Below are 23,772 nucleotides of genomic sequence, written 5' to 3' on the forward strand. Positions count from 1 at the left end.
TCTTATATGTAAAGTGAGAAATATGGAATTGGAAGTGATATATATATATATATATAGTCTACATCTTCGTTATTTCAATATCATGTTTAAAACACACATCCATCATTAGTTGTATCCTCTTATTCTATTAGGCTCATTAAGTTTAGGAACATATTTTCGTATATAGTTTAATCATTACTATCGTCGATTGTCTTAAGCCATTATGATAAGTTCATGCTTTGGACTCGTCATTACCTTGAGGTAATCATTCCTATTTATGCCTAAGCACACTTCTTCATTAGACATATATTTTAAGGACCCTTACTTTTTACTTGACAGGCTAACGGCTTTCTTAGACTCACTATCTCTTTCAAAGTTGTTCTAGAGTCCATAAAAAAGATTGTGCTGAAATTTTCTGAAAAATGCAGCATGACCCAGACGTGGTGTTTAAATCATAACTCTAGTTCTAGATGGAATAATGGACTCAAACCAATGTAGAATTAAATCTAACACACACATCTACAACTTTCATGAAGACTTCCAAACCTAATTCGGAACATAAAGTGGCAGAAAAATTGATTTTCCTATGTTTGGGAAAAGAGGACGACCCTGCTGATCTCTGTGTAGTATTTTCATCATATCTTGAGTTATAGATACCTAAATAGAGTCTCTCCAAAGGCTAGTGAAATCTAGAATCCATATCTACAACTTTCATGAAGAAATAAAAACCTAATTATGAACAGAAAAGTCCCAGTTTTTATTGTTGTATTTCGGTTACAGAAATTGACAAGAGCACGACTCTGTTGACCCCTGTGTAGTATTTTGATCATATCTAGAGTTATAGACGCTTAAATCGAGTCACTCCAAAGGTTAGTGAAAGATAACATCCATATATACAACTTTCACACAGACAACTAAACCCAGTTTGGAACTTAAACTTGCAAAACTGAGACAGTAAGAAACGCACGGTGACAGCAAAATCGCAGTTCTGCTGCGATTTCACTTTAAGGAACCCTTTTCGACTTCGTTTTTGATCATATACTCTCCAAACTCAACCCTTATCTTCACCCCATGATTACACTATCATTCAAACACTAATTCTTTGTAAACCTATTGAATTATCCATTGTTTTTAAGGCAAAAAAAAAACTCAATTAAAAAACGTAAACAAGTTTTTCCTCTATTCTCATCTTTCAACTTCATCTTTTAATTGTTCATCATAAATCTCTCATCATAACAGCAACAACATATTGAAATTAAAGACAACCCTCCCATCATAGATTAAGATACCCTAAAGTGCAAAGATTCTCCCCCTTACCTCGATGTTTTGCAAATTGATGAATTCCTACGGTTGAATCTCTCATTGGTCGTCTCCTCCTTTCCTCTTAACCCTAGTTTTCTTCTTTTGCCTCCGCTATCTTTTTCTTTTTTTTGTTGTCATCCTAATTTTCTAATCTCCTCTTCTATTTAAACCACCAAAAGTTTGTTTCTCACTTAATCTTTTTAACATGGTTACTAACCGCACCTCTATTTGGGTTACTATTCTTGTTGTAACTTCACTGTCTTGCTATTCACACTACTCATCACATTAACTACATCTCTTTTCTACCCAATTTTACTAATCCAACTCCGTTCTCAGTCTACTTTCTTATTCTATGAAAAATTATATTTACTTCCTAAATATTATTTCTCCCGCTCTTTAACGGCCTAACCAACCCATCCATTTTCTCCTTACCTATTCTTCCAAATAATTCAAATAATTAAATTAATACTATCTAACAACCAATACTAATAATAACAATAATACTAATGTTATCTAATAATTATAACAATAAACTAATATTAAAAATTGGGGTGTTACATACCTCTACTCTGCTAGATGAAGTACACCTTCACCAAGGTCATCCACTATGTACCAAAAGTTGATTACAATGTTTACAAGAATTCCTTCAAATTAAAGCCCTAATTCTTCAACTCCTATGAAGCCTTGATTAAGCCCAATAAATCTTCTTGAAAGAACCAACTTACAATCCCTACTAGCACCCTAGAGAGTCTATACACTCAAAGACAAAGTGATTCTAAGAAAAAATGTTTAATCTTGAAGAATGTATGAGCAATGAGTTTTTGAGACTTAGAGAGAATAGATGCAAATGATTCAATGAATTTGTAGTTGTGAGGAGAGTACAATATATAGGAGCAAGGGGAAAGGCCAAATTTCCGCACAAAATGAACTGTGCGAATCGATTCACTTACTATTTGAATCGATTCAAACCATTTAAGACAACGGAAAATTATGATGAAGAATGAAACGTGTCAAGTGATAATTGAGTCGACTCAAATAACCCAGAAGGTGTTTGATATGATTCAAAACAATTTTGAATCGATTCAAACCATGTCAGAGAGTTTGATGAATCGTTTCACTGAAATTTGAGTCGATTTAGGCAAGAAAGAAGTGAAAAATTAATGCTGACAGCATTTGAATCGATTCAAGAAAACTGTGACTCGATTCATCGTGAATCTATTCTGGAAAACTGTGAATAGATTCACTACGACACTATTCAGGAAAACTGTGAATAGATTCACTGCGATACTATTCAGGAAAATTTGACTTGATTCAAAGGAGTGACACAAGGAAAATGGACAATAGACTAAAGCAATAAGCAATACTATCTTCATTCTCCCCCTTTTTGATGATGTCAAACACATGTTGATGATGTGGGCTAATATCTCCCCCTGAAACATAGCATACAAGAATCGCACCAACACAAGCAAACAAATATGGCAATATATATAGTCACATAGTTACGTATGTAGAAATATATAAAATACGTATGAAGGAATATATCAACATTATCTTCCCCTTTGACAACGTCAAAAATGGATATTACTCAAGGTGGAATATCATAAACAAGCAAGTAAGCAATTGCAATTGACTACAAGCCGACATAAACTGGCATAGATACCAATGAACATGCATAAAATCAACATTAAATATAACAACAAGAATGGATACCAATAACCATAAACATGTGCATGAGCATGAAAACCAAATTTCATGAAAGAGACAACAATCATGATGACATAATCTACCCCTTTCACAATGTCAAATATAGATGGTGCAAAGGTTCAAAGTGTAACGCCCGTTTCGAATTATTTAATTATTTAATTGAGTCTAGAAGTTATTAAGATGAGTTTATATTATATTATATAATATATGTGTGATTTAAGAGGTTTATATGATCGAGGTGATTTTATGTGATTTATGAGGAGTTGTGACTTATTTTATTGTTTAATAAAATAAGATTTGAAAATAAAATAAATATTAAGTTTAGGGGTTGTTTTGAGATTTTAGAGAGTTTAGGGGGAGAAAGAGAAATAAGATAAGATAGATGGAGGAGATATAAATAGGGAAACCTAGTTTAGAGAAAAACATAAGGTACGATCAATTTTGGAGAAAAAGGGAGAAAAAGCCAAGAGAATGGAGAAGACCTAGAAAGCTTCGATTTTCATCCTATAAGGTAAGGGTGAGACTAACTTTGCAATTCTATTAAGTCTGTGATTCAATGGTTAGGTTTAACATGATGTAGGGTGAAATTAAGAGGAATTGGAAACTAGGTCAAAATTGTAGAATTGATGATTAAACGGTGGAAAATTGTTAGATGGATGTAGAAATTGTTCCTAGACCTTAGATAATGTGTAGGATGAATTCTGGAATCAATGTTAGGCTTAAAACCATGAGAATTAATGATTTTTATGAAAAACTGCACTTTTTCCAGTAGCGACATTCATCGCTCGCCACGCGAGCAACCTTACCCGCCTCGCGAGTTGCACCCTGCAGCTCGCCATAGCGAGCAGATGAACTCGCCTAGCGAGCTTGACCAGAGAGTGTAACAGCCTGATTTTTAGCTAGATTTATTTTAATTACTTTTATTATGTGTTTTATATGTTTATGTGTGATTAGTCATCATGGGTGCATTTTCATGGATTTCCGTGTTAGAAGGGTATTTTTAGTCATTTGGACTTAGGGATATTTTGGTCATTTTGTGAGAACGGGTAAAATTATAATTTTAGTGGGAATTACTTTTAGTAACTAGTAAAAATACTTATTTCATTAAGTTACTAGAGTAAGTCGAGACTTTACCATTTAATGACCGTTAACGACTTGTTACCGTTATTAGTTAAGAGAGATATTTGTGGTTTGAATAGAAATGGGTTAAGCCCACTAGAAACTAAGTTAAGCCCATTAAGGGAGATAACATTAGGGTTGTAATAGAAAATATCTTTCATTCACTTCATAAAATTTTCCTAGAGAGAGAGGTAGAGAGAGAAAGAGGTGAAGAGAAGAACAAGGGTTTTGAAGAGAATAGCTTGAGGAATCAATTGGGGTAAGCTTAGGAGCTAAATTGAAGTAAGAGTTTGAGTTAATCTTCTTCTAAGGTAAGGGGGTTAGTTATTATCATAATCATGTACAATTTTTGCATTTTCTCATGTTGTATGAAAATGGGTTGATGAACAATTGTTGCTAAATTCGTGCTCTTGTTGTGATGCTATTTTCTTGTGCATGAATTGATGATTATGGTATGTTTGTGGGTGAAATTGCATGTTTCAAAGTATGTATAAATGTTAAGTTATGAAATTATACTTAATTGATGAAATTTGATATGTTTTGATTGAAATGAGATGTAAATCATATGTAATTGATGTTGTTGTTGCCGAGATATGTTGTTGATTATGATTTATGGCTTGGGTGTTCATATACCATAATTGTTGATGAGAAATAAGATGTTGGTGGTTTTGTGAAATTGGTGAAGTTGAGTTAAGTGTTCATGTGAAGGACCAAATTGAACTTTGATATTTATGGTTGTTGACTGAAATTTTGTTATTGTTGAATGAATTGAACCTAGGAGAATTTCTGTTTTCATGTTGTGGTTATATTAGTTGAGTTGTTTGGGAGAAAACGGGTTTTTCGTGTGAAATGTCGATGTTTAAGCGTTTTCGTGAGGTGATTTTGACAGAAACAATAAATTTTCTGCATAGCCTGATGTTGTCGAATCATGAAGCGATTTCGCAAATCATGAGGCGATTTTGACAGCAACATCAAATTTTTCTACTCAGTCTGATGCTGTCAAAATCATGAAGCGATTTGGCAGCCTAGAAACCTTAAAAATGCAATTTTCTTTGATCCAATTGTTTCCAAACTTATTTCTATGTATAGGGACTTTATCCTAATCATCTAGGGATGTTTTTATGGAAGAAATAGATTCGTATTAAGGGCTTAGTGAGTCCTTTTGTTTTCTTGACTTTAATGAAACATTATGATATGAATCTTTGCAAAACTTGAATTTAAGTGAGTTGGCCTATGAAACGTTGATGTATACACTACTGCACTCATATGTGATTTGTGTATATACATGGTTGAGGTCCTATAGTTTATTTATTTGGTTTTAGTTCATTTGTTCTAATCATGTAAAAGGTGATATTTCGGGTGGGAATGTGAAAAGTTGTGAAATGGGGTTTTTCATACGAACTTAAGTTGTTCTTGGATTAATGTTTAATGGTCAGGAGGCAACTTAAATTCATGAATACATGATTGGTTAAGGTTGTTTGAGAACTCTCAACTTGTCTATGTTGTTTTGTCTTGGGAATTGTCAATGTTGGCCGTTTGCCACTTGACACGTTCTTTGGTCGGAAATGTTTCTTGAACTAATTGTCTTATGAATTATGGTGACTATTCTTATATGGCTAAGTTAAGTTGTATGAATGAATGATTGTATTGGATATGATATTTATCATGAGATGTTGTTTTCCCTATTACTTGGAATATGAAAATGCTTGAATTGGTGAACCATATGTGATAGTTGATGTTGAATGACATTGTTGATTATTGATAATCATGTTGATGTGTGATGATGAATACTATGATTTATTTGTGTGGGCATGTTTTCTTGATAATGCAATGTTGTGGAGATAATCAATATAATTGGGTGTTGTCCTATATATTGAGTTGAGATTGTGAATTGTTGTCGCATTATCGAGTCCTTATATGTCCATGCATCATAGTCGTTGTTGCTGTAAAAGGGTTGAACTCTTTTACTTCGAGATTATTGTAAGGCAGGTGTGAGCCCTTACATTCGATGTGCAAGTGGCATCGAAAGGTGACGACCTTGTTGAGATTTGGTACCACATGCATTTATGTGTCAATAAGTGCATATCATGACATGAGTCTTATTTGGAAATGTGATTGGAGATTGTGAATGAATATTTGTGAATTGATAATTGTTCATGAAATATGATTAATGATTGTTCATGGCTTATGATTGGTGATTATTCATGATGTATATGATTGGTGATTGTTCATGATGTATATGATTGGTGATTGTTCCTGATGTATAGGATTGGTGATTGTGTATGAATAACTGTGAATTGATATTTTTTCATGACACATGTGATTGGTGATTATTGATGTGGGATATTGGGGTTTGATGTAATTATTGATGTGGGAATATTATTATTGATCAAGTGCATGATGTTTAAATTGAAATATCCATGTTAACTGTTATTTGGATTATGATAATGTAATACTTACCCCCAGTGGATCTGTTATGGACCGCCTGCCTATCTGTATGGATGGGTAGACGTTGTGCAGGTTTAGTTGCTTGGTGAGTTCTTGTGCTTGGTGGATATCTGGAGCTTTCTCCGATATCAGTGTTTAGAATTAGTCGGCTCTGATCTAGGCTTCGTTGTGTCGGTCTAGATTAGGTTATCTTTGGTTTTGTTATGTTTGGAGATGACCCGTTTGTTGGGATTTTTGAGATGTACCTATGTTGATGTAATTTATTTATTCATAACATGTATATTTGAATTTACTCTGGTTTATATTCCGCTGTGACTGTTGAGGTTTATATACATGTTTATTGGTTTTTGAATTTTGAATGTGGCGTAGCCTCTATTTCTTGAATAAATGTATTATTCGCATGTTTAATTGCTTAAATAGAAGTAGGGTGTTACAAGTTGGTATCAGAGCCGTGGTTAGTCTTGTCTGGACTAATGCTTGTTGTTTTTCCCTGTTGTGTGCGAATGGTAGTTTAGTACCTTCGGCATCTTCTTTGGTGTGCTGTTTTCTTAGGGGTTAGTGGTTTGTGTTTGTCTGGCAAGGGAATGTATCTTTGGTTGCAGAAGCTCTTTTGGTTGTGTTTTGTGTTAAGGTTCGTGTTGATTTTGAGTTGGATCTTGTTTGTCTTCCGTTGAAGCATATGGATGTGATTTTTGGTATGGATTGGTTGTTGGCTTTTGGGGTTACCATTAATTGTTTGACTAAGAGTGTAACGTTTTCTAAGTCGGTAGAAGAGTTAGATAGGAAGTTCTTGACCGCAGAGCAAGTGAAGAGATCTTTAGATGGTGAAGCTTGTGTGTTCATGATGTTTGCTTTTTTGAAAGAGAACCAGTTATGTGCCAAGTTGTCTAAGTGTGAGTTTTGGTTGGAGGAAGTGAGTTTCCTTGGTCATGTGATTTCTAAGGGTGGTATTTCTGTGGATCCGTCTAAGGTTGATGCGGTGTTGCAGTGGGAGTCTCCTAAGTCTGTTTTTGAGATTAGAAGCTTTTTGGGTTTGGCTGGTTATTATCGGAGGTTCATTGAGGGATTCTCTAAATTGGCGTTGCCACTGACGCAGTTGTCTCGGAAAGGACAAGCTTATGTTTGGGATGCCAAGTGTGAGAAGAGTTTCCAAGAGTTGAAGAAGAGGTCGACTTCAGCTCCAGTGTTGATTTTGCCGAATCCGAAGGAATCGTTTGTGGTGTACTATGATGCTTCTTTGATGGGTCTTGGTGATGTGCTTATGCAGAATCGTCAGGTTATGGCTTATGCTTCAAGGCAGTTGAGAGTGCATGAGAAGAATTATCCGACTCATGATTTGGAATTGGCGACCGTTGTGTATGCATTGAAGATTTGGAGGCACTATCTGTATGGTTCTAAGTTTGAGGTGTTCAGTGACCACAAGAATTTGAAGTATTTGTTTGATCATAAAGAGTTGAATATGAGGCAGAGGAGATGGTTGGAATATCTTAAGGATTTTGATTTTCAGTTGAGTTATCATCTCGGAAAGGCTAATGTTGTTGCGGATGCTTTGAGTAGAAAGACTTTGCATATGTCTGCTTTGATGGTTAAAGAGTTGGAATTGATTGAGTAGTTTCGAGACTTGAGTTTGATTAGTGAGTTGACACCTGATGGTGTGAGGTTGGGTATGTTGAAGTTGACAAGCAATATTTTGGAAGAGATCAAGAAGGGCCAGAAGGAAGATTTGGAACTCGTGGATCGAGTGACATTGGTTAATCAAGGTAAAGGTGGAGACTTTAGATTGGATGAGAATGGTGTTTTGATGTTTCGTGATCGAGTTTGTGTTCCAGATGTGTTTGAGCTTAAGGGGCAGATTTTGGACGAAGGTCATCGAAGTAGTTTGAGTATTCATCCAGGAGCAACTAAGATGTATCAAGATTTGAAAAGGTTGTTTTGGTGGCCTGGAATGAAGAAGGAGATCGCTGAGTTTGTTTATGCTTGTTTGGTTTGTCAGAAATCGAAGATTGAACATCAGAGACCGTCGGGTTTGATGCAACTGTTGTTTGTGCCAGAGTGGAAGTGGGATAGCATTTCCATGGATTTTGTTGGAGCGTTGCTAAGACTAGCAAGGGTTTTGATTCGATTTGGGTGGTTGCTGATCGGTTGACGAAGTCAGCACATTTTGTTCCTATCAAGACTGGTATGTCTGTAACAAAGTTGGTTGAGATCTACATTAAGCAGATAGTGAGGTTGCATGGTATACCTTCTAGTATTGTGTCGGATCGGGATCCAAGGTTTACTTCTAAGTTTTGGGAGAGTTTGCAAGCTGCTTTGGGAACTAAATTGAGATTGAGTTCTGCTTACCATCCTCAGACCGATGGGCAGACAGAGAGGACTATTCAGAGTTTGGAGGATTTGTTGAGAGCTTGTGTTTTGGAGCAAGGTGTCAGTTGGGATGAATGTTAACCGTTGATTGAGTTTACTTACAAGAACAGTTTTCATGCTTGTATCGGAAAGGCACCGTTTGAGGTTTTGTATGGTCGGAGGTGTAGGACACGGTTGTGTTGGTTCGAGTCCGGAGAGAGTGCTTTGTTAGGACCGGAAGTTGTGCAAGAAACTACGGAAAGGGTTAAGATGATTCAGGAGAAGATGAAGGTGTCTCAGAGTAGACAGAAGAGCTATCATGATAAGAGGAGGAAGGATATTGAGTTTCAAGCTGGTGATCATGTGTTTTTGAGAGTGAATCCTGTGACCGGAGTTGGTCGTGCTTTGAAGTGTAGGAAGTTGACTCCTCGTTTTGTTGGGCCGTTTGATGTCATTGAGAAGGTTGGGGTTGTAGCATATCGGATTGTGATGAGATAAAACCGCAAGTGCACGGTCTTACCGAAGTAGTATAAAAGAGTATCGTTCCGACAGGGAGTAGTTCAATTTAATTAACCTTTAGGAATGATTAGAAGGGAGAAGAGAATTGTAAGTTGGAGATTTTCAAGCGTTTGAAAGATAGTAATAAAAAAAGGGCCTTGGGATCGTTGGTTTCCTCTAAATGACAAGTCCTCCTCAAACCAAAACTATAAGCTTATAATGTTACGTTAGACCTAATTTCTCAAGACAGTTTCTCTTATGTTCCTCTAGCAACCAAGCCTATTTCGCTGACTTGATTACTATTAGATTTTGGTTCCTCTAACAACCAAGCCTATTTCGCTGACTTGATTGTTATTAGTTCCCTTGAAGATCGAAACTATATGTCTCAAAGATTGCAAAGCCTATTTCGCTGACTTTGCAATCCTTGTCTGAATTCACTTGTTCGAATATCAAAGCTCCACTTTCGTTTTATGAATTGATATTTAGAATAATGGATAAACAATTATCAAACCCTCCACTTTCGTTTCCACAGTTTGATAATGGTTGATCCATGTTAAAGCGGCGAATTCAGATAAGAAATTAGGGTTACATAAGATTAAGGCTTAGAGCTTGGTTTGATTAGGATTATGTCATTTAGACTTATCTAACAATCCCAAGACAAGGAGAAGTCTACTCACTCATGTTCATCGTAGACATGGGGGAGAAGAGAGAAAGCATAACAGTAAATGACAAGAAAATAAAGGAAAAGAAAAGAACTTTAATTAGAAAAGTAATTGTCACTTATTGAATTCCAAGTAAAAGATGAATATTTGTGATGGATGGCTACTCTATTTATAGCATTTGTTCGACATAAAATCTAAGCTATTACATTCGGGCTAAAAATAGAGTAGCTTAAAATCTAAGCAAAAGCAGCAAAAGTGACACTGGAGGGTGGCACGGCCGTGCCAAGGTTAGCACGGGCCGTGCCAAGCTTCTGGCATGGGGGAGACATATTTTTATCTCTCAATCTTCATATTTTTGCATCCAATCGGCTCCAAGTCCCTTTCTTTTGCTCCAAGACTCAATCCATCCAATATTCATTCCTGAAATAAAATAAAATGCAATTTAAAGTAAACTATCCTAAAAAGGAAATAATACTAACATAAAATAAAATAAAATCTAAATAAAACTAAACTAAAAAGCATATTAAAATAGTCAACAAATGACTCGAGGTTTCATTTCAATGTACACTAATCACAACTTCAGGCATTCCTTGTAAACTTATTCAACCTGACAACAAATTTCAAGTAAGTGTGTGTGTGTAGTCCAACCCTTTTCTTGCTCCTGTATAAGATAGATATTATGAGGAACAGGTTCTAACCTTAACACTAAAATGACCGAGAAAAATCTTTTCTTCATTTCATATAAGAGAAGTGGGAGAGTTCAGATAGACTTGATGAATTTATACATTTGGGGGCTTGTAGATGCCTAGGGGCTATCATTTCACATTGGAAGTCCGTGAGGGGGTATCCTTTCCGCCACGTTTCTATGATCACCCTAAGTAGTGCTACAACTTGTTTACTTCACTTAGGAAGTTCCTCTTTTTAGAGGGTTTAATTCGAGCACAATTTATTTGAGAAGTCATCACCACATTTAGGAAGTTAGTGAGAGGGTATCCTTTCCTCCACGTGTGGTGATATCCTTCCGCCCCATTTCGGTTTACACATTTCATCATATTAGAATTATTCCCACATAAACTTATACTACTTTTACTCTGAAGAATTTTAAGGGTCCAGGTTACCATTAAAGTTAGAACGTGTTCCTTAAAATACCTATTCATACACTTACTCAAGGATTGCAACCAGGTGTTTTTCTCATTGGAGAATTAATTTCACAATAAAACTTGATGTGGGTATAGCAAGAATACTTATAACACAAGAAATCACTTTCATGTACAAGAAACGACCATTGAAGAGACAACAAAAAATTTATGTCATAAATAAACAATAAAAACGAGCTGCTTAATCATGCCTTTCACAATAAAACATAACAAAAGAATAAAGTTCAAGGGAGTTTGGAAACACTACGACTAAAGACACTTTATTAGGCTCCCCCCACACTTAGGAGAAGCATTGTCCTCAATGATTCAAGATAGAAAAATAAAAGAGAAGGAGAGGAAGAAGAAGAAGAAGAAGGAGGAGGAGGAGAAAGAACGGAAGAGAGGAAGAGGAAAGCTCACAATTTTATCAATGGGGTCCATATGGAGGACCTTGGAGGTGAAAGTGGTGCATCATGTTCCGAAGCATTTGGTTGTTTTCTTCGGATATGCGGTTGCCCCGTTGGACATCATTCCTTATGCCCATTAATTCAACACCTTGCCTTTGTTGCTCAGTGCTTATCCTTTCGACCTCGGTATTCATCCATGCCCATCTTGCATTTTCATTTGTTTCACCTCATCATGGTCATGGTGCTCCTCATCATGGTGCATTTGTGCACCTTCCTCTTCTTCATTAAGCTGTTTTATGTGCACCTGTGGGTCATCATTAACATATAACAAATTTTCTTTCACCTCGGTGTTAGTCCGAGATGGGTTAGGTAATAAAATCAAAGTGGGCACATTGAGCTTGAGTGTATAAACAAACGGGATTCGAGTTTTTATGAAATTCATAGAGATAAGGGTTTCTATGTTCAGCCTATTGTTACCCTCGATCTTGTTTATCCCTTGGTCTTCACTCACGCCTAACCGCCTAGCTATGTATGTTATGATACCACCAACTACGATTTCTCCCCTACTATCGGACCTATTTCCTATAAGGGAAAGGCAGTCAAGCAAGTAAAAACAAGTGTTAACGGGGTGGTTGTGCAGCATAGCCCAAAGCATGAAGAGTTCATCACTCCTAGTGTTCCCTAATTCACTCCTTCCCCAAATAGTGCAAGCCATAACCCTTTGAAGGTACCTAAGTACGGGGTTGTGAATGTTGCTAGCTTTGTTGGCACGTGTGTTAAACTGGTCAAGACCTGTAATTCGCTCCCAAAAGGCGGCGGGTTGATAGTTAACCGGTTTTAAATTTTGATCCCAAGAGTCGTGGATGAACCCCGCATTTGCGAAGCCCATCTCATCACAGAAGTGTTGAAGAGACATCTCATAATTGTCGCGCCATTTTTCGGACGTCAAGGCCATTTGATTGACTTTGACTCACTTTTTATCTCACGACTGAACAAATTTTTTTTTAAGGGGGAAAAGTTCCAAACCACCCATTTTGAAAAGATTTAGGGTTCGGGGGTTGGTTATATTTAGGGAAGGTATTAGCACCCTAAATATTCGTAGTACTCTACGAGAACCTCTTGATTTTATTTAACTTTTTGTGCTTAAACTTGCTTGCTTTTAAAGAGATGAAAATGAAATTGAATGATGAGTTGATAAAGAAAAGAAAATTGATTTTAATTGAAGAGAAAAAAGAAAAATGTTTTTTAGTTGATGATTAAAAAGAGAAAAAAAGAAAATTGTTTTTTAATTGATTTGGAAGGACAAGGTCCTCTGCCTACGTACCCATGAGAGATCAAAACCTCGTAGTTCGGGGTAGAAATTGACGTTTGATCTGTTTAGTGTTTTTTATATGTTTTGAAAAAGGTTTTGAAATAAAAAGCCAAATGGCAAATGAGAATTGATTTGTGTTTTTTAGATTGAAGAAAATTGACTTGAAGTTGAATTAGACTTGATTTGAAATTTGATTAAGAAAAATAAAAAGAACGATCACTTGATTTGAGAATCAAGGTTTGTAATGAAAAAATATTTTTGTGATTTGTTATTTGAATGTTTTTGTTGTTTTGGAATAAAGATATGGAAATTATATAAGCAGAATGAGAAAAATGAAGTTAAGCTGAATTGTGAAGTTGTTTTAACATGGACCAGAATATTCTGGAGAATAATTAAATTAAACAAAAATAAATAAATATTAACATTTAAGTTAGGACCAGAGCACTCTGGATTAACAAAAATATAATATTAACAGTTAATTTAGGACCAGAGCACTCTGGATTAATTTAATTAACAATGACCAGAGCACTCTGGAGAATAATTAATTTAAACAGAAATATAATATTAATAGTTAATATAGGACCAGATTATTCTGGAGAATAACTAAATTAAGCAAGAATATAATATTAAGTTAATTTTGGACCAGAGCACTCTGGATTAACAGATAGAGCGAGAATTAAAATGCATGAAAAAGAAATTAGAAAAAATGAGATGCTGGGGGTGTGTGAGCAGTAAAGGGGGGTGCAGAAAATAAAACGAAAAAGATGGGCCAAGAACAAGGTTGGACCTCAGAGATCGAATCTCGGCCGTTGATTTGATCAACGGCCTTGATTTAATCTGCCAAATAAAAGGGGTATAAATACCCATTTCTCTCTTTTTCCTTCATTTCTTTTTTTCTCTTCTCTCTCTTCACTTTCTTTTTCTCTCACGTACTCTCTCTTCTCTCTCTTCTTATCTTCTTTCTTCTTTTTTTTTTTGATGAAGTTTCCGGTGAGTGTTGAAGAACACCACCGTGAAACTCAGTTTCCGGCGCGGTGGCCGGCGAGTTGTCGCGGCGGCGCCACCGCGCCGGAAAAAAAAACTCCCCTTTTTTAAAAAAAAAACGTTTTTTTAAGACCTCTTCTTCTTCTCTTTTTGATTCTAGGTTCAAAACTTCTAAAACAAACACTGTTTATCCTAGATCTAGAAAGAAAAAGAAAAACCTTTATACCTCTTTTACTTTGGATCTTGGTTCGATGGTTGTGGTGGTTTGTTGTTGGATTTTGGTTGCTGGTTCTGGGTTAAAACATTGTGCGGAAATGATGATGAAAAATTGTGTTTGTGTTGATTCAGAAAACGATTGTGGTGTTATGTGATTTGCAGGTTTTGCAATTGAAATTCTGTCCCTCTTTGATTGTGTCTGTAATGTTATATTTATAGAGCTTGTGATTAAGACAATTTTGTTGCTTGGAGAGGAACATGACAGGCTGTTTTTGTGGCTTGGAGAGGAAGCATGAGGCTTTGTGCTGTTTATTTGGATATTGTCGGACAGCATTTTAGTTTTTTCTTTGGATATTAAAAATAAAATAAAAGGACTAAAAAATGAATATAAATGAGATAAAATAAAGATTAAAAAAATGAATTTAAAGTCAATAAAAAAAGGATTCTAAATAAAAAAGATGGAAACATAAAATTTGAATAAAAAATTGAAAATTGAGAGAAGAGGGCCCGACTCGGAATCAACTATGAGGTATTTTAAAATACCTCCCTGCCGAATTTTTTGCTCGAAGGGCTGAGACCGGTCGGAGCTAAATGACACGTGTCAGTGCTGTCTTAGGTCAAAAATTGGGGTATGACAGATGCCCTTATTTAAGTTTCTTCGTCCAGAGATTCGAAGATGGAATCTTTGAATTGACAGGTCGAAGAGACTTAAATACAGAGTACACCATTTTTGACCTAAGATGCTATGAATGCATTTGATGCAAGAATGAGTGCATGATGACATAGGTGACTCGACTGGAATGAGAAACAACAATGGGATACCCAAAACTCGCTAGAGAAAGGGATCCTGACTCCGCTAGGGGAATGTAGTTTCACTGGGGAAAATGATTGTCTACTACCTATATGATAGGTGATTGAAATTAACTAGTGACATCACTGGCACAGCTTCACGCCAGGGATGACACTTTGAAATTGATTAGTGACATCACTAGCACGGCTTTACGCCGGGGACGACACTTTTGAAATTGAAATTGAAATGGAAATTGACTAGTGTCATGACTAGAACGGCTTCACGCCGGGGATAACACTTTTGAAATTGATTAGTGACATCACTAGCACGGCTTTACGCCGGGGACGACACTTTTGAAATTGAAATTGAAATGGAAATTGACTAGTGTCATGACTAGAACGGCTTCACGCCGGGGATGACACTTTTGAAATTGAAATTGAAATTGACTGGAAATAGGTTCAAGCTGTCCTTTTGTCGGAAACATGCCGCTTGAAATTGATTGGAAATAGGTTCAAGCTGTCCTTTTGTCGGAAACTTGCCGCTTGAAATTGACTGAAATTAGATTCAAGCTGTCCTTTTGTCGAAGACTTGCTGCTTGAAATTGACTGAAAAATAGATTCAAGCTGTCCCTTTGTCAGAAACTTGCCGCTTGAAATTGACTGAAATTAGATTCAAGCTGTCCTTTTGTCGAAGACTTGCTGCTTGAAATTGACTGAAAAATAGATTCAAGTTGTCCTTTTGTCGGAGACTTGCCGCTTGAAATTGATTGATTCGTGACATCTCTCGACCAGACACACTGGGGATGACACCTTTGATGTAAATGATGATTACAAGCTGTTCATTTGTTAGAACTTGCCACTTGACATAATGATGAAACGAGGACCGAACTGAGGGGATATTATCAAACAAAACTTTGTGCGATTGATGCAACCATGTACGAATGATGCGATGCATATGTTGTATAAGAATGTATGAAAGTGTTGATGCATGGATGTATGGGTGTATGAATGTATTAACGTCCGAAAGCACGAATGTATTTATTGTATATGATAGATGGACTCGATGAGACAAGACAAGACTTGGTAAGGTGGAAAGTGGACTGACATCACAGTACTATACAATAGGCAAACTTCCTTGGAGATGACCTCATTGGGGACAAAATATCAAACATATGCCTTATGGGGACAAAACCCATTAAAAGTCTGGAAAAAGTCGCCATTTGTAAGCTGATACATAATGTTCTTCCATTGACACACTTCCGTCGTTGTGCCCATTTTTTTTGAATTTTCTCAGTGTCCAATCATGGTTCTCTGGTGGGGTCTAACCATTCTTTGAGGAACGTGCTGACGCATGCTTCCTTCACTCTCAAGTCCTAATATGTACTTGTGCATTTATGCCTTTTTAAAAGACATGGAAAAAAGTTTTTTTAAGAATTCTACTTCGAAATATTATCATCAAACAATGGAAAGAACTTTAAAAATAGAATAAAAGGGGAATTTTAAACAGAAGGGCCATAGGCTCAACTATTATTGATTGAATGACAGCCTGCAGATGGCATGACTTCATGGATTTTTTACAAAATTTGAAAAAAATGGTAATTTTAAAATGGGAAGGTACATTGAACTTCATAACCCCATTCCCCCTTACAACTCTTGAATTTTGCTGCTTTTGATGCTTCAGATTTGGAGATTCTTTGATAGTAGACATGCCCCAAGTGGATTGTGCCTGACTGGATGCAGTTACTTTGTCTTTTTCTTTTTATCCTTAACTTTTGCATAGACCGCCCTTTCGGGTTTTTAGCCTACCAGGATAATGATTTCTGTTTAATGTCTCTAATTTTTGCTTGAGCCGCCCTTTCGGGTTTTCAGCCCACCGAGACGCTCATTTTTGCCTAAGCCACCCTTTTCGGGTTTTCGACTTACCGAGCTGTTCTTATAACTTTTAGACAAAGTATTTCTTGACTGCATCTGTGTTCACAGGACGTGGAAGTTCTTCACCATCCATGGTTTGAAGAGTCATGGCACCGCCTGAGTAAGCTTTCTTGACAACATACGGGCCTTCATAGTTAGGCGTCCACTTGCCCCTAGAGTCGGGTTGGAAAGTCAAGATCCTTTTGAGCACAAGATCACCTTCTTTGAATTCACGGGGATGAACTTTCTTGTCAAAAGCCTGCTTCATCCTATTTTGATACAGCTGACCATGACAAAGAGCAGACATGCGCTTTTCTTCGATCAGATTCAATTGGTCATACCTACTTTGAACCCACTCAGCCTCTGATAATTCAGCCTCCATTAAAACTCGTATTGAAGGAATCTCAACTTCTATGGGAAGTACTGCCTCCATGCCATATACCAAAGAGAAAGGGGTTGCCCCTGTTGATGTGCGTACAGAAGTACGATATCCATGTAATGCAAAGGGAAGCATCTCATGCCAATCTTTATAAGTCACCACCATCTTCTGGATGATCTTCTTTATATTTTTGTTTGCAGCTTCGACAGCACCATTTATCTGAGGTCTGTAAGGCGAAGAATTATGGTGTTCGATCTTGAAATCATCACACAATTCTTTCATCATCTTGTTGTTCAGATTCGTCCCATTATCTGTAATGATCCGGCTAGGGACACCATAGCGGCAAATAATATGATTCTTGATAAACTTGACTACCACCTGCTTGGTCACATTAGCATAAGATGCAGCTTCAACCCACTTGGTGAAATAGTCAATAGCCACTAGAATGAAGCGGTGTCCATTTGAAGCTTTGGGTTCAATTCTTCCAATCATGTCAATGCCCCACATAGAGAATGGCCACGGGGAGGAAAGAACATTGAGTGCAGTCGGTGGCACATGAATCTTATCGGCATAGATTTGACACTTATAACACTTCTTGGCATGCTTGTAACAGTCGGCTTCCATTGTCATCCAGTAATAACCTGCTCTCAATATCTTTTTGGCCATTGTATGTCCGCTAGAATGAGTTCCGAAGGATCCTTCGTGTATTTCATGCATCAATAAGTCTGCCTCATGTTTGTCAACACATCTGAGCAACACCATATCGAAGTTTCTTTTATATAAAATGTCCCCGTTCAGGAAGAAATTGACAGACAATCTTCTTAGAGTCTTCTTGTCTTTACTGGATGCTCCAAGTGGATACTCTTGCCTTTGAAGGAAACATTTGATATCGTGGAACCATGGCTTGTCATCAACAACTTCTTCAGTGGCGAATACATGAGCGGGTCTCTCAAGACGTCTGATATGGATCAGTGGTACTTCATTCCGACGATTTACTTGGTACATTGAAGACAAAGTAGCCAGAGCATCCGTCATCTGGTTCTCATCACGAGGAATATGGTGTAGCTCGACTTTGTTGAAGAAGGTCAGTAATCGTCTTGCATAGTCTTTGTAGGGAACCAAGCCGGGGTGACGAGTCTCCCATTCTCCTGTGATTTGATTGATTACAAGGGCTGAGTCACCATAAATGTCGAGGTTCTTAATTCTCAGATCGATGGCTTCTTCGATACCCATGATACACGCTTCGTACTCTGCCATGTTGTTTGTACAGTCGAACGTTAGTCTGGCCGTGAAGGGGATGTGTGCACCTTTAGGAGTGACAATGATTGCCCCAATTCCGCTACCATAAGCATTAACAGCTCCGTCGAATATTAGACCCCATTTTGATTCAGGATCTGGACCTTCCCCGAGTAGCGGTTCGTCACAATCTTTCATCTTCAAATACATAATCTCTTCATCAGGAAAGTCGAACTTGATGGGCTGATAGTCTTCAATTGGTTGGTGAGCCAAGTGATCAGCAAGGATACTGCCTTTGATTGCTTTCTGGGTACGATACTCAATATCATATTCGGATAATAACATCTGCCACCGGGCAATTCTTCCTGTCAAAGCAGGTTTCTCAAAGATGTACTTGATCGGATCCATCTTAGATATCAACCAAGTAGTATGACTAATCATATAGTGACGGAGACGTTTGGCAGCCCAGGCTAGTGCGCAACAGGTCTTCTCGAGCATGGGATAGCGAGATTCACAATCAGTAAACTTCTTGCTTAAATAATAAATGGCATGCTCCTTTCTTCCAGTTTCGTCTTGTTGTCCGAGCACACAACCCATGGAATCTTCTAGTACAGTTAGGTACATGATTAGTGGTCTTCCTTCAACTGGAGGGATGAGAATCGGAGGTTCTAGTAAGTACGCTTTGATGCTATCAAAAGCTTTCTGGCAATCTTCTGTCCAATCAATCCCTTGATCCTTGCGGAGGAGTTTGAATATCGGCCCACATGTTGCAGTCATATGAGAAATGAAACGGGAGATGTAATTCAGTCGTCCGAGAAACCCCCTTACTTGTTTTTCTGTTTGCGGAGCTGGCATTTCTCTGATGGCTTTGACCTTGTCTGGATCTACTTCAATACCTTTCTGACTAACAATGAAGCCCAGAAGCTTTCCGGATCTAACACCAAAAGTACACTTGTTGGGATTCAGACGAAGTCTGTACTTTCTTAGCCGTTGGAACATCTTTAGCAAATACTCAACATGTTGTTCTTCAGTGATTGACTTGACGATCATGTCATCCACATAAACCTCAATCTCTTTATGTATCATGTCGTGAAAGATAGTAGTCATACCCCTTTGATAAGTAGCCCCTGCATTGATCAAACCGAACGGCATTACTCTGTAACAGAAAGTGCCCCAAAGTGTGATGAAAGACGTCTTCTCTTTGTCTTCGGGCGCCATCTTGATCTGATTGTAACCGGAGAAACCATCCATGAAGGAGAACACTTTGGATTTTGCAGTGCTGTCAACCAGTACATCAATATGAGGTAATGGAAAATCATCTTTGGGACTAGCTTTGTTAAGGTCACGGTAATCAACACACATTCTGACTTTGCCATCCTTCTTCGGAACAGGCACTATGTTGGCTAGCCATTGAGGGTATTTTGATGTAACGAGGAAACCTGCATCGATCTGTTTCTGCACTTCCTCTTTAATCTTGAGGGCCATATCAGGGCGGGTTCTTCTTAATTTCTGCTTGACCGGCGGACACTCGGGTTTCAAAGGTAAATGGTGTACCACGATATCAGTATCCAGACCCGGCATATCTCGGTACGACCAAGCGAACACATCAACATATTCTTTGAGAAGCTCTATCACTCGCTTCTTGACACTTGCCTCAAGTGATGCCCCAATCTTGACCTCCTTCTTGTCTTCTTCGGTACCCAAGTTGATTGCTTCTAATTCTTCCCCATAAGGCTGAATGGTCTTTCTTTCTTGTTCAAGTAGCCGGGAGATTTCGTCGGAAATCTCTTCATTCTCTTCTTCTTCCGCCTCATACACAGGGAACTCAAAGTTGGGAGAGATCATAGGGCTATGTTGTTCAACGGGTTCATTGGGTTTTAATCTGCATATATGATTGATGATTTTTTTAGAAAACAAGTAAGTGCAGATTTTTAGAAGGTGATTATATTTTCGGTTTTTTGTATTACCATTTTTCTAAAAACATAAAAGAAAGCAAGGCAAAAGGTCGGGAACAAAACGACATTTTTATTTGATTGATGATAAATTCTTGAAGCAAAAAGCCCTAGATAGATTCACTTTCGCTTGGGGCGGGGCGAAAGGATTTTCTCTTTAAAAAAGCATAAAAGACAAAACAAAGTGCATTACTTGGATAAATGAGCAATAAAAGGAACATCTACAGCAACCCAATTGTGGCTAGACCCTCCTTGTGTCACAAAGCTTCGTGGCACTCTTTCGGGATTATCTTCAATGATTGCATGAATGAACCCAGAGCTGTGGAAAGTACCTCTGATTGGTTCGACAACGATCTTAGGCTTGGACAAATCAGCTGATGGGCAGAAACCCAGTCCTTCTCGGCGCTTGTTCTCTGGCAGTTCTATCAACTTTCCCCAGCTGGGAGAGCCTCCAGCTTGTATCACTTTTTGAGCATCTTTTAGAGAAGAGATAGATGACTCACTCCTCTTGGTATTCTCTTCTTCTATGGCAAGTCCTTGAAAAGATGTCCCTTCAACGCTATCGGCTCCGATGAAGGAGAAAGACGATAAATGACTTACTAATAAAGCTTCTTCACCATTTACCGTTACCAGCTTCCCATTCTTCACAAACTTTAACTTCTGATGCAAGGTAGACGTTACTGCCCCCGCTTCATGAATCCAGGGTCGGCCTAGTAGACAGCTGTAGGATGCTTGGATGTCCATCACTTGAAAAGTAATCTGGAAATCCTGTGGCCCAATTGTAATAGGCAGAACCACCTCTCCGAGAACATTCTTCCTCGAACCATCAAAAGCTTTCACCATTACTCCACTTCGTCTCAAAGGTGTACCCTTGTAAGAAAGCTGATCATAGGTCGTTTTGGCCATTACATTTAACGATGACCCGGTATCTACCAACACATTTGACAAAGCATCAGTCTTGCAGTTCACAGATATATGCAATGCCAAATTATGGTTCCTTCCTTCCTCTGGGAGCTCTTCGTCACTGAAACTCAGATTGTTACATGCAGTGATATTCCCCACTATTCCATCAAATTGTCCCACAGTCACATCATGGTCTACAAAAGCTTGCTCCAAGACTTTCATCAAAGCTCCCTTATGAGCCTCAGAATTCAGCAATAAAGACATTATGGATATTTTTGACGGAGTCCGCATCAGTTGATCAACCACTTTGTACTCACTTTTCTTTATCAGCTTGAGAATCTCATCAAAATCAGAACATGACTTGGTCCCACTAGTCTGACCCACATCTTTGATTGCACCGGAATTTTTAGTTCGAGTTTCTTCAGTCCCCGGAGCGTCAACTTTCTTTGGAAACACTAGAGGGATAACACGCCCATTCCTCAATATTCTACTATCTTCGGCAATATTTCCCACAGAAGGCAAAGGTGGTATTGGAACTTCACGACCACCTTCTATCATAGTGGCATTGTATTTGTAAGGAATTGCCTTCTCAGAAGTATAAGGTATTGGACCAGGCAAGCAAATCACTAAAGGAGCAGCAACTGACTTCCGACTGTCGTAAAATATCTCCAAAGGCTCTTCAGGAGTTATAACACATACATCATCACATTTTCTTTCAACGACCAGTTCTCCTTGGTTCAAAAGTCCTTGAATATCATCTTTCACTTTCTGACAACCCCAGGGGTTCAGAAGGCACTCGTTGCAGCCATCATGATCATGTTTAAAGAGGTTCACTTTGCATAACTTGGCATGTAATGGGACCAAAGGTGTTCGGATTTGTTGAACGTCGAGAATATGGTGAGTCTCTTGGCAATCTTCGACCATGTTGACAGTTGCAGCACCATGGTTTGGCAATGGATTGGTTTGAATATTTGGCGCTGAGTCTGTGAAGGTTATCTTCTTTTCTTTGATTAGCCTCTGGACTGCATACTTAAAGGCATAACAACTTTCAATATTATGACCTGGGGCCCCTTGATGGAAATCACAAGTCTGATCAGGTCTGTACCATGCTGGCAGTCTTTCTGGTACTGGAGGAGGAGGCCTGGTTTGAACCAAGTTATTTCTGAGTAATCCTGGAAGTACCTCTGCATAGGTGACGGGGATTGGGTCAAATTGCGTTCTTTGTGGTCGAGGTTGCTGTTGTTGATAGGGATGTGGGGGATTTTGTTGATATGGTTGTTGGGGATATTGTTGAGGGTGTTGAGGATATTGTGAGAATTGAGGCTTACTATTTGGGGGATGAATAATATTGGCAGCAGGTGTGATGGCAGCAATGTGTTGATAGGTTGGATAAGGCCTTCCTTGGGCCACCATACTAACCTCATGTTCTTTCTTTCTCGGGATGTGGTTGCCATATTTCTTGGTTCCACTGGTAGAAGTTCCATCTTTTACTAAACGTCCTTCTCGGACTCCTTCTTCCAACTGCACACCCATGCCAACCATTTCAGCAAAGTTCTTGGGCGTACTTCCGACCATCTTCTCGTAGTAGAACTGACCGAGAGTTTTTAAGAAGAGTTTGGTCATTTCCTTCTCTTCTATACGTGGGCTGACTTGGGCAGCAACATCCCTCCACCGCTGAGCATACTCTTTGAATGTTTCTTTGACCCCCTGAGTCATGGCCTGAAGATCACTTCGGTCTGGAGCCATATCTACGTTGTAATTGTATTGTTCTACAAAAGCTTCACACAGATCATGGAAAGTTTGGATCTTTGTTTTGTCCAGATTCATGTACCACTTTGAGGCGGGACTAGCCAAGCTCTCTTGGAAGTAATAAATAAGGACCTGATCGTCCTTAGCATACGCAGACATCCTTCTTGCATACATTGTTAGATGTTCCTCAGGGCAGGAGTTCCCTTTATACTTCTCAAAATCTGGGACCTTGAACTTATGGGGTATCTGGACGTTTGGCACCAAACAGAGGTCATAAGCAGTTTTTCCAAATCTTTCTTTTCCGCGGAGAGCTTTCATCTCACGGTACATCTCATCATACTTCTCTTGTAAATCCTCCACTTGACCATAGGCCTTCATACTCCTTGAATGGAAGATGGGTTCTTCATTTTGTGGAGCAGTGTGAATCATAGGTGCTGAGTAAGTCATGACAACTGGGGGAGCTCTTACAGGAGGCGGAGGGACATGAGTCACCTGATGAGTAGGCATCTGAGCTTCACAAGCAATGGGACGGAGTATTTCGCCAGCAGTAAAAGGCGGGAACCAAGGCACGGAGAGCTGTGGAGCAGAGTGTGTCGGAGTGTCGGCACATATTGTCCATTCAGGGATGGCAGAGGAAGATGCTTCAGCCTGAGTATTGGTGGGAGGTGGAGGAGCTTGTGTTTGTGCATGAATTTGTGCTTGAGCTTGTGCTAGAGCATGAGCCTGAGCCTGAGCCTGAGCTT

General features: G+C 38.4%; 1 protein-coding gene across 1 annotated transcript; it reads right to left on the reverse strand.

Annotated features, from left to right (window-relative positions):
- Positions 1-16,841: 16,841 nt before the first annotated feature.
- Positions 16,842-23,563, reverse strand: LOC120577005 (uncharacterized). Its single transcript, XM_039827892.1, has 2 exons — positions 20,571-23,563; positions 16,842-20,307 (listed from the first exon to the last, which is right to left on the reverse strand). Exons 1-2 carry the CDS (start codon positions 23,534-23,536, stop codon positions 16,842-16,844), a joined length of 6,432 nt encoding a protein of 2,143 aa, XP_039683826.1. The 5' UTR covers positions 23,537-23,563.
- Between the last annotated feature and the right edge of the window lie 209 nt (positions 23,564-23,772).

This window comes from Medicago truncatula, chromosome 7 (assembly GCF_003473485.1).
Source record: "Medicago truncatula cultivar Jemalong A17 chromosome 7, MtrunA17r5.0-ANR, whole genome shotgun sequence".
NCBI lineage: Eukaryota > Viridiplantae > Streptophyta > Magnoliopsida > Fabales > Fabaceae > Medicago > Medicago truncatula.

What these genes read in the sequence shown, in the direction of transcription:
- LOC120577005 (XM_039827892.1), bottom strand. Translation starts at nt 23,536, where the DNA reads ATGCCTACTCATCAGGTGACTCATGTCCCTCCGCCTCCTGTAAGAGCT. An exon ending in TTTATTGCTCATTTATCCAA is followed by an intron (nt 20,308 to 20,570) that starts GTAATGCACTTT and finishes TCATATATGCAG; the next exon opens with ATTAAAACCCAATGAACCCG.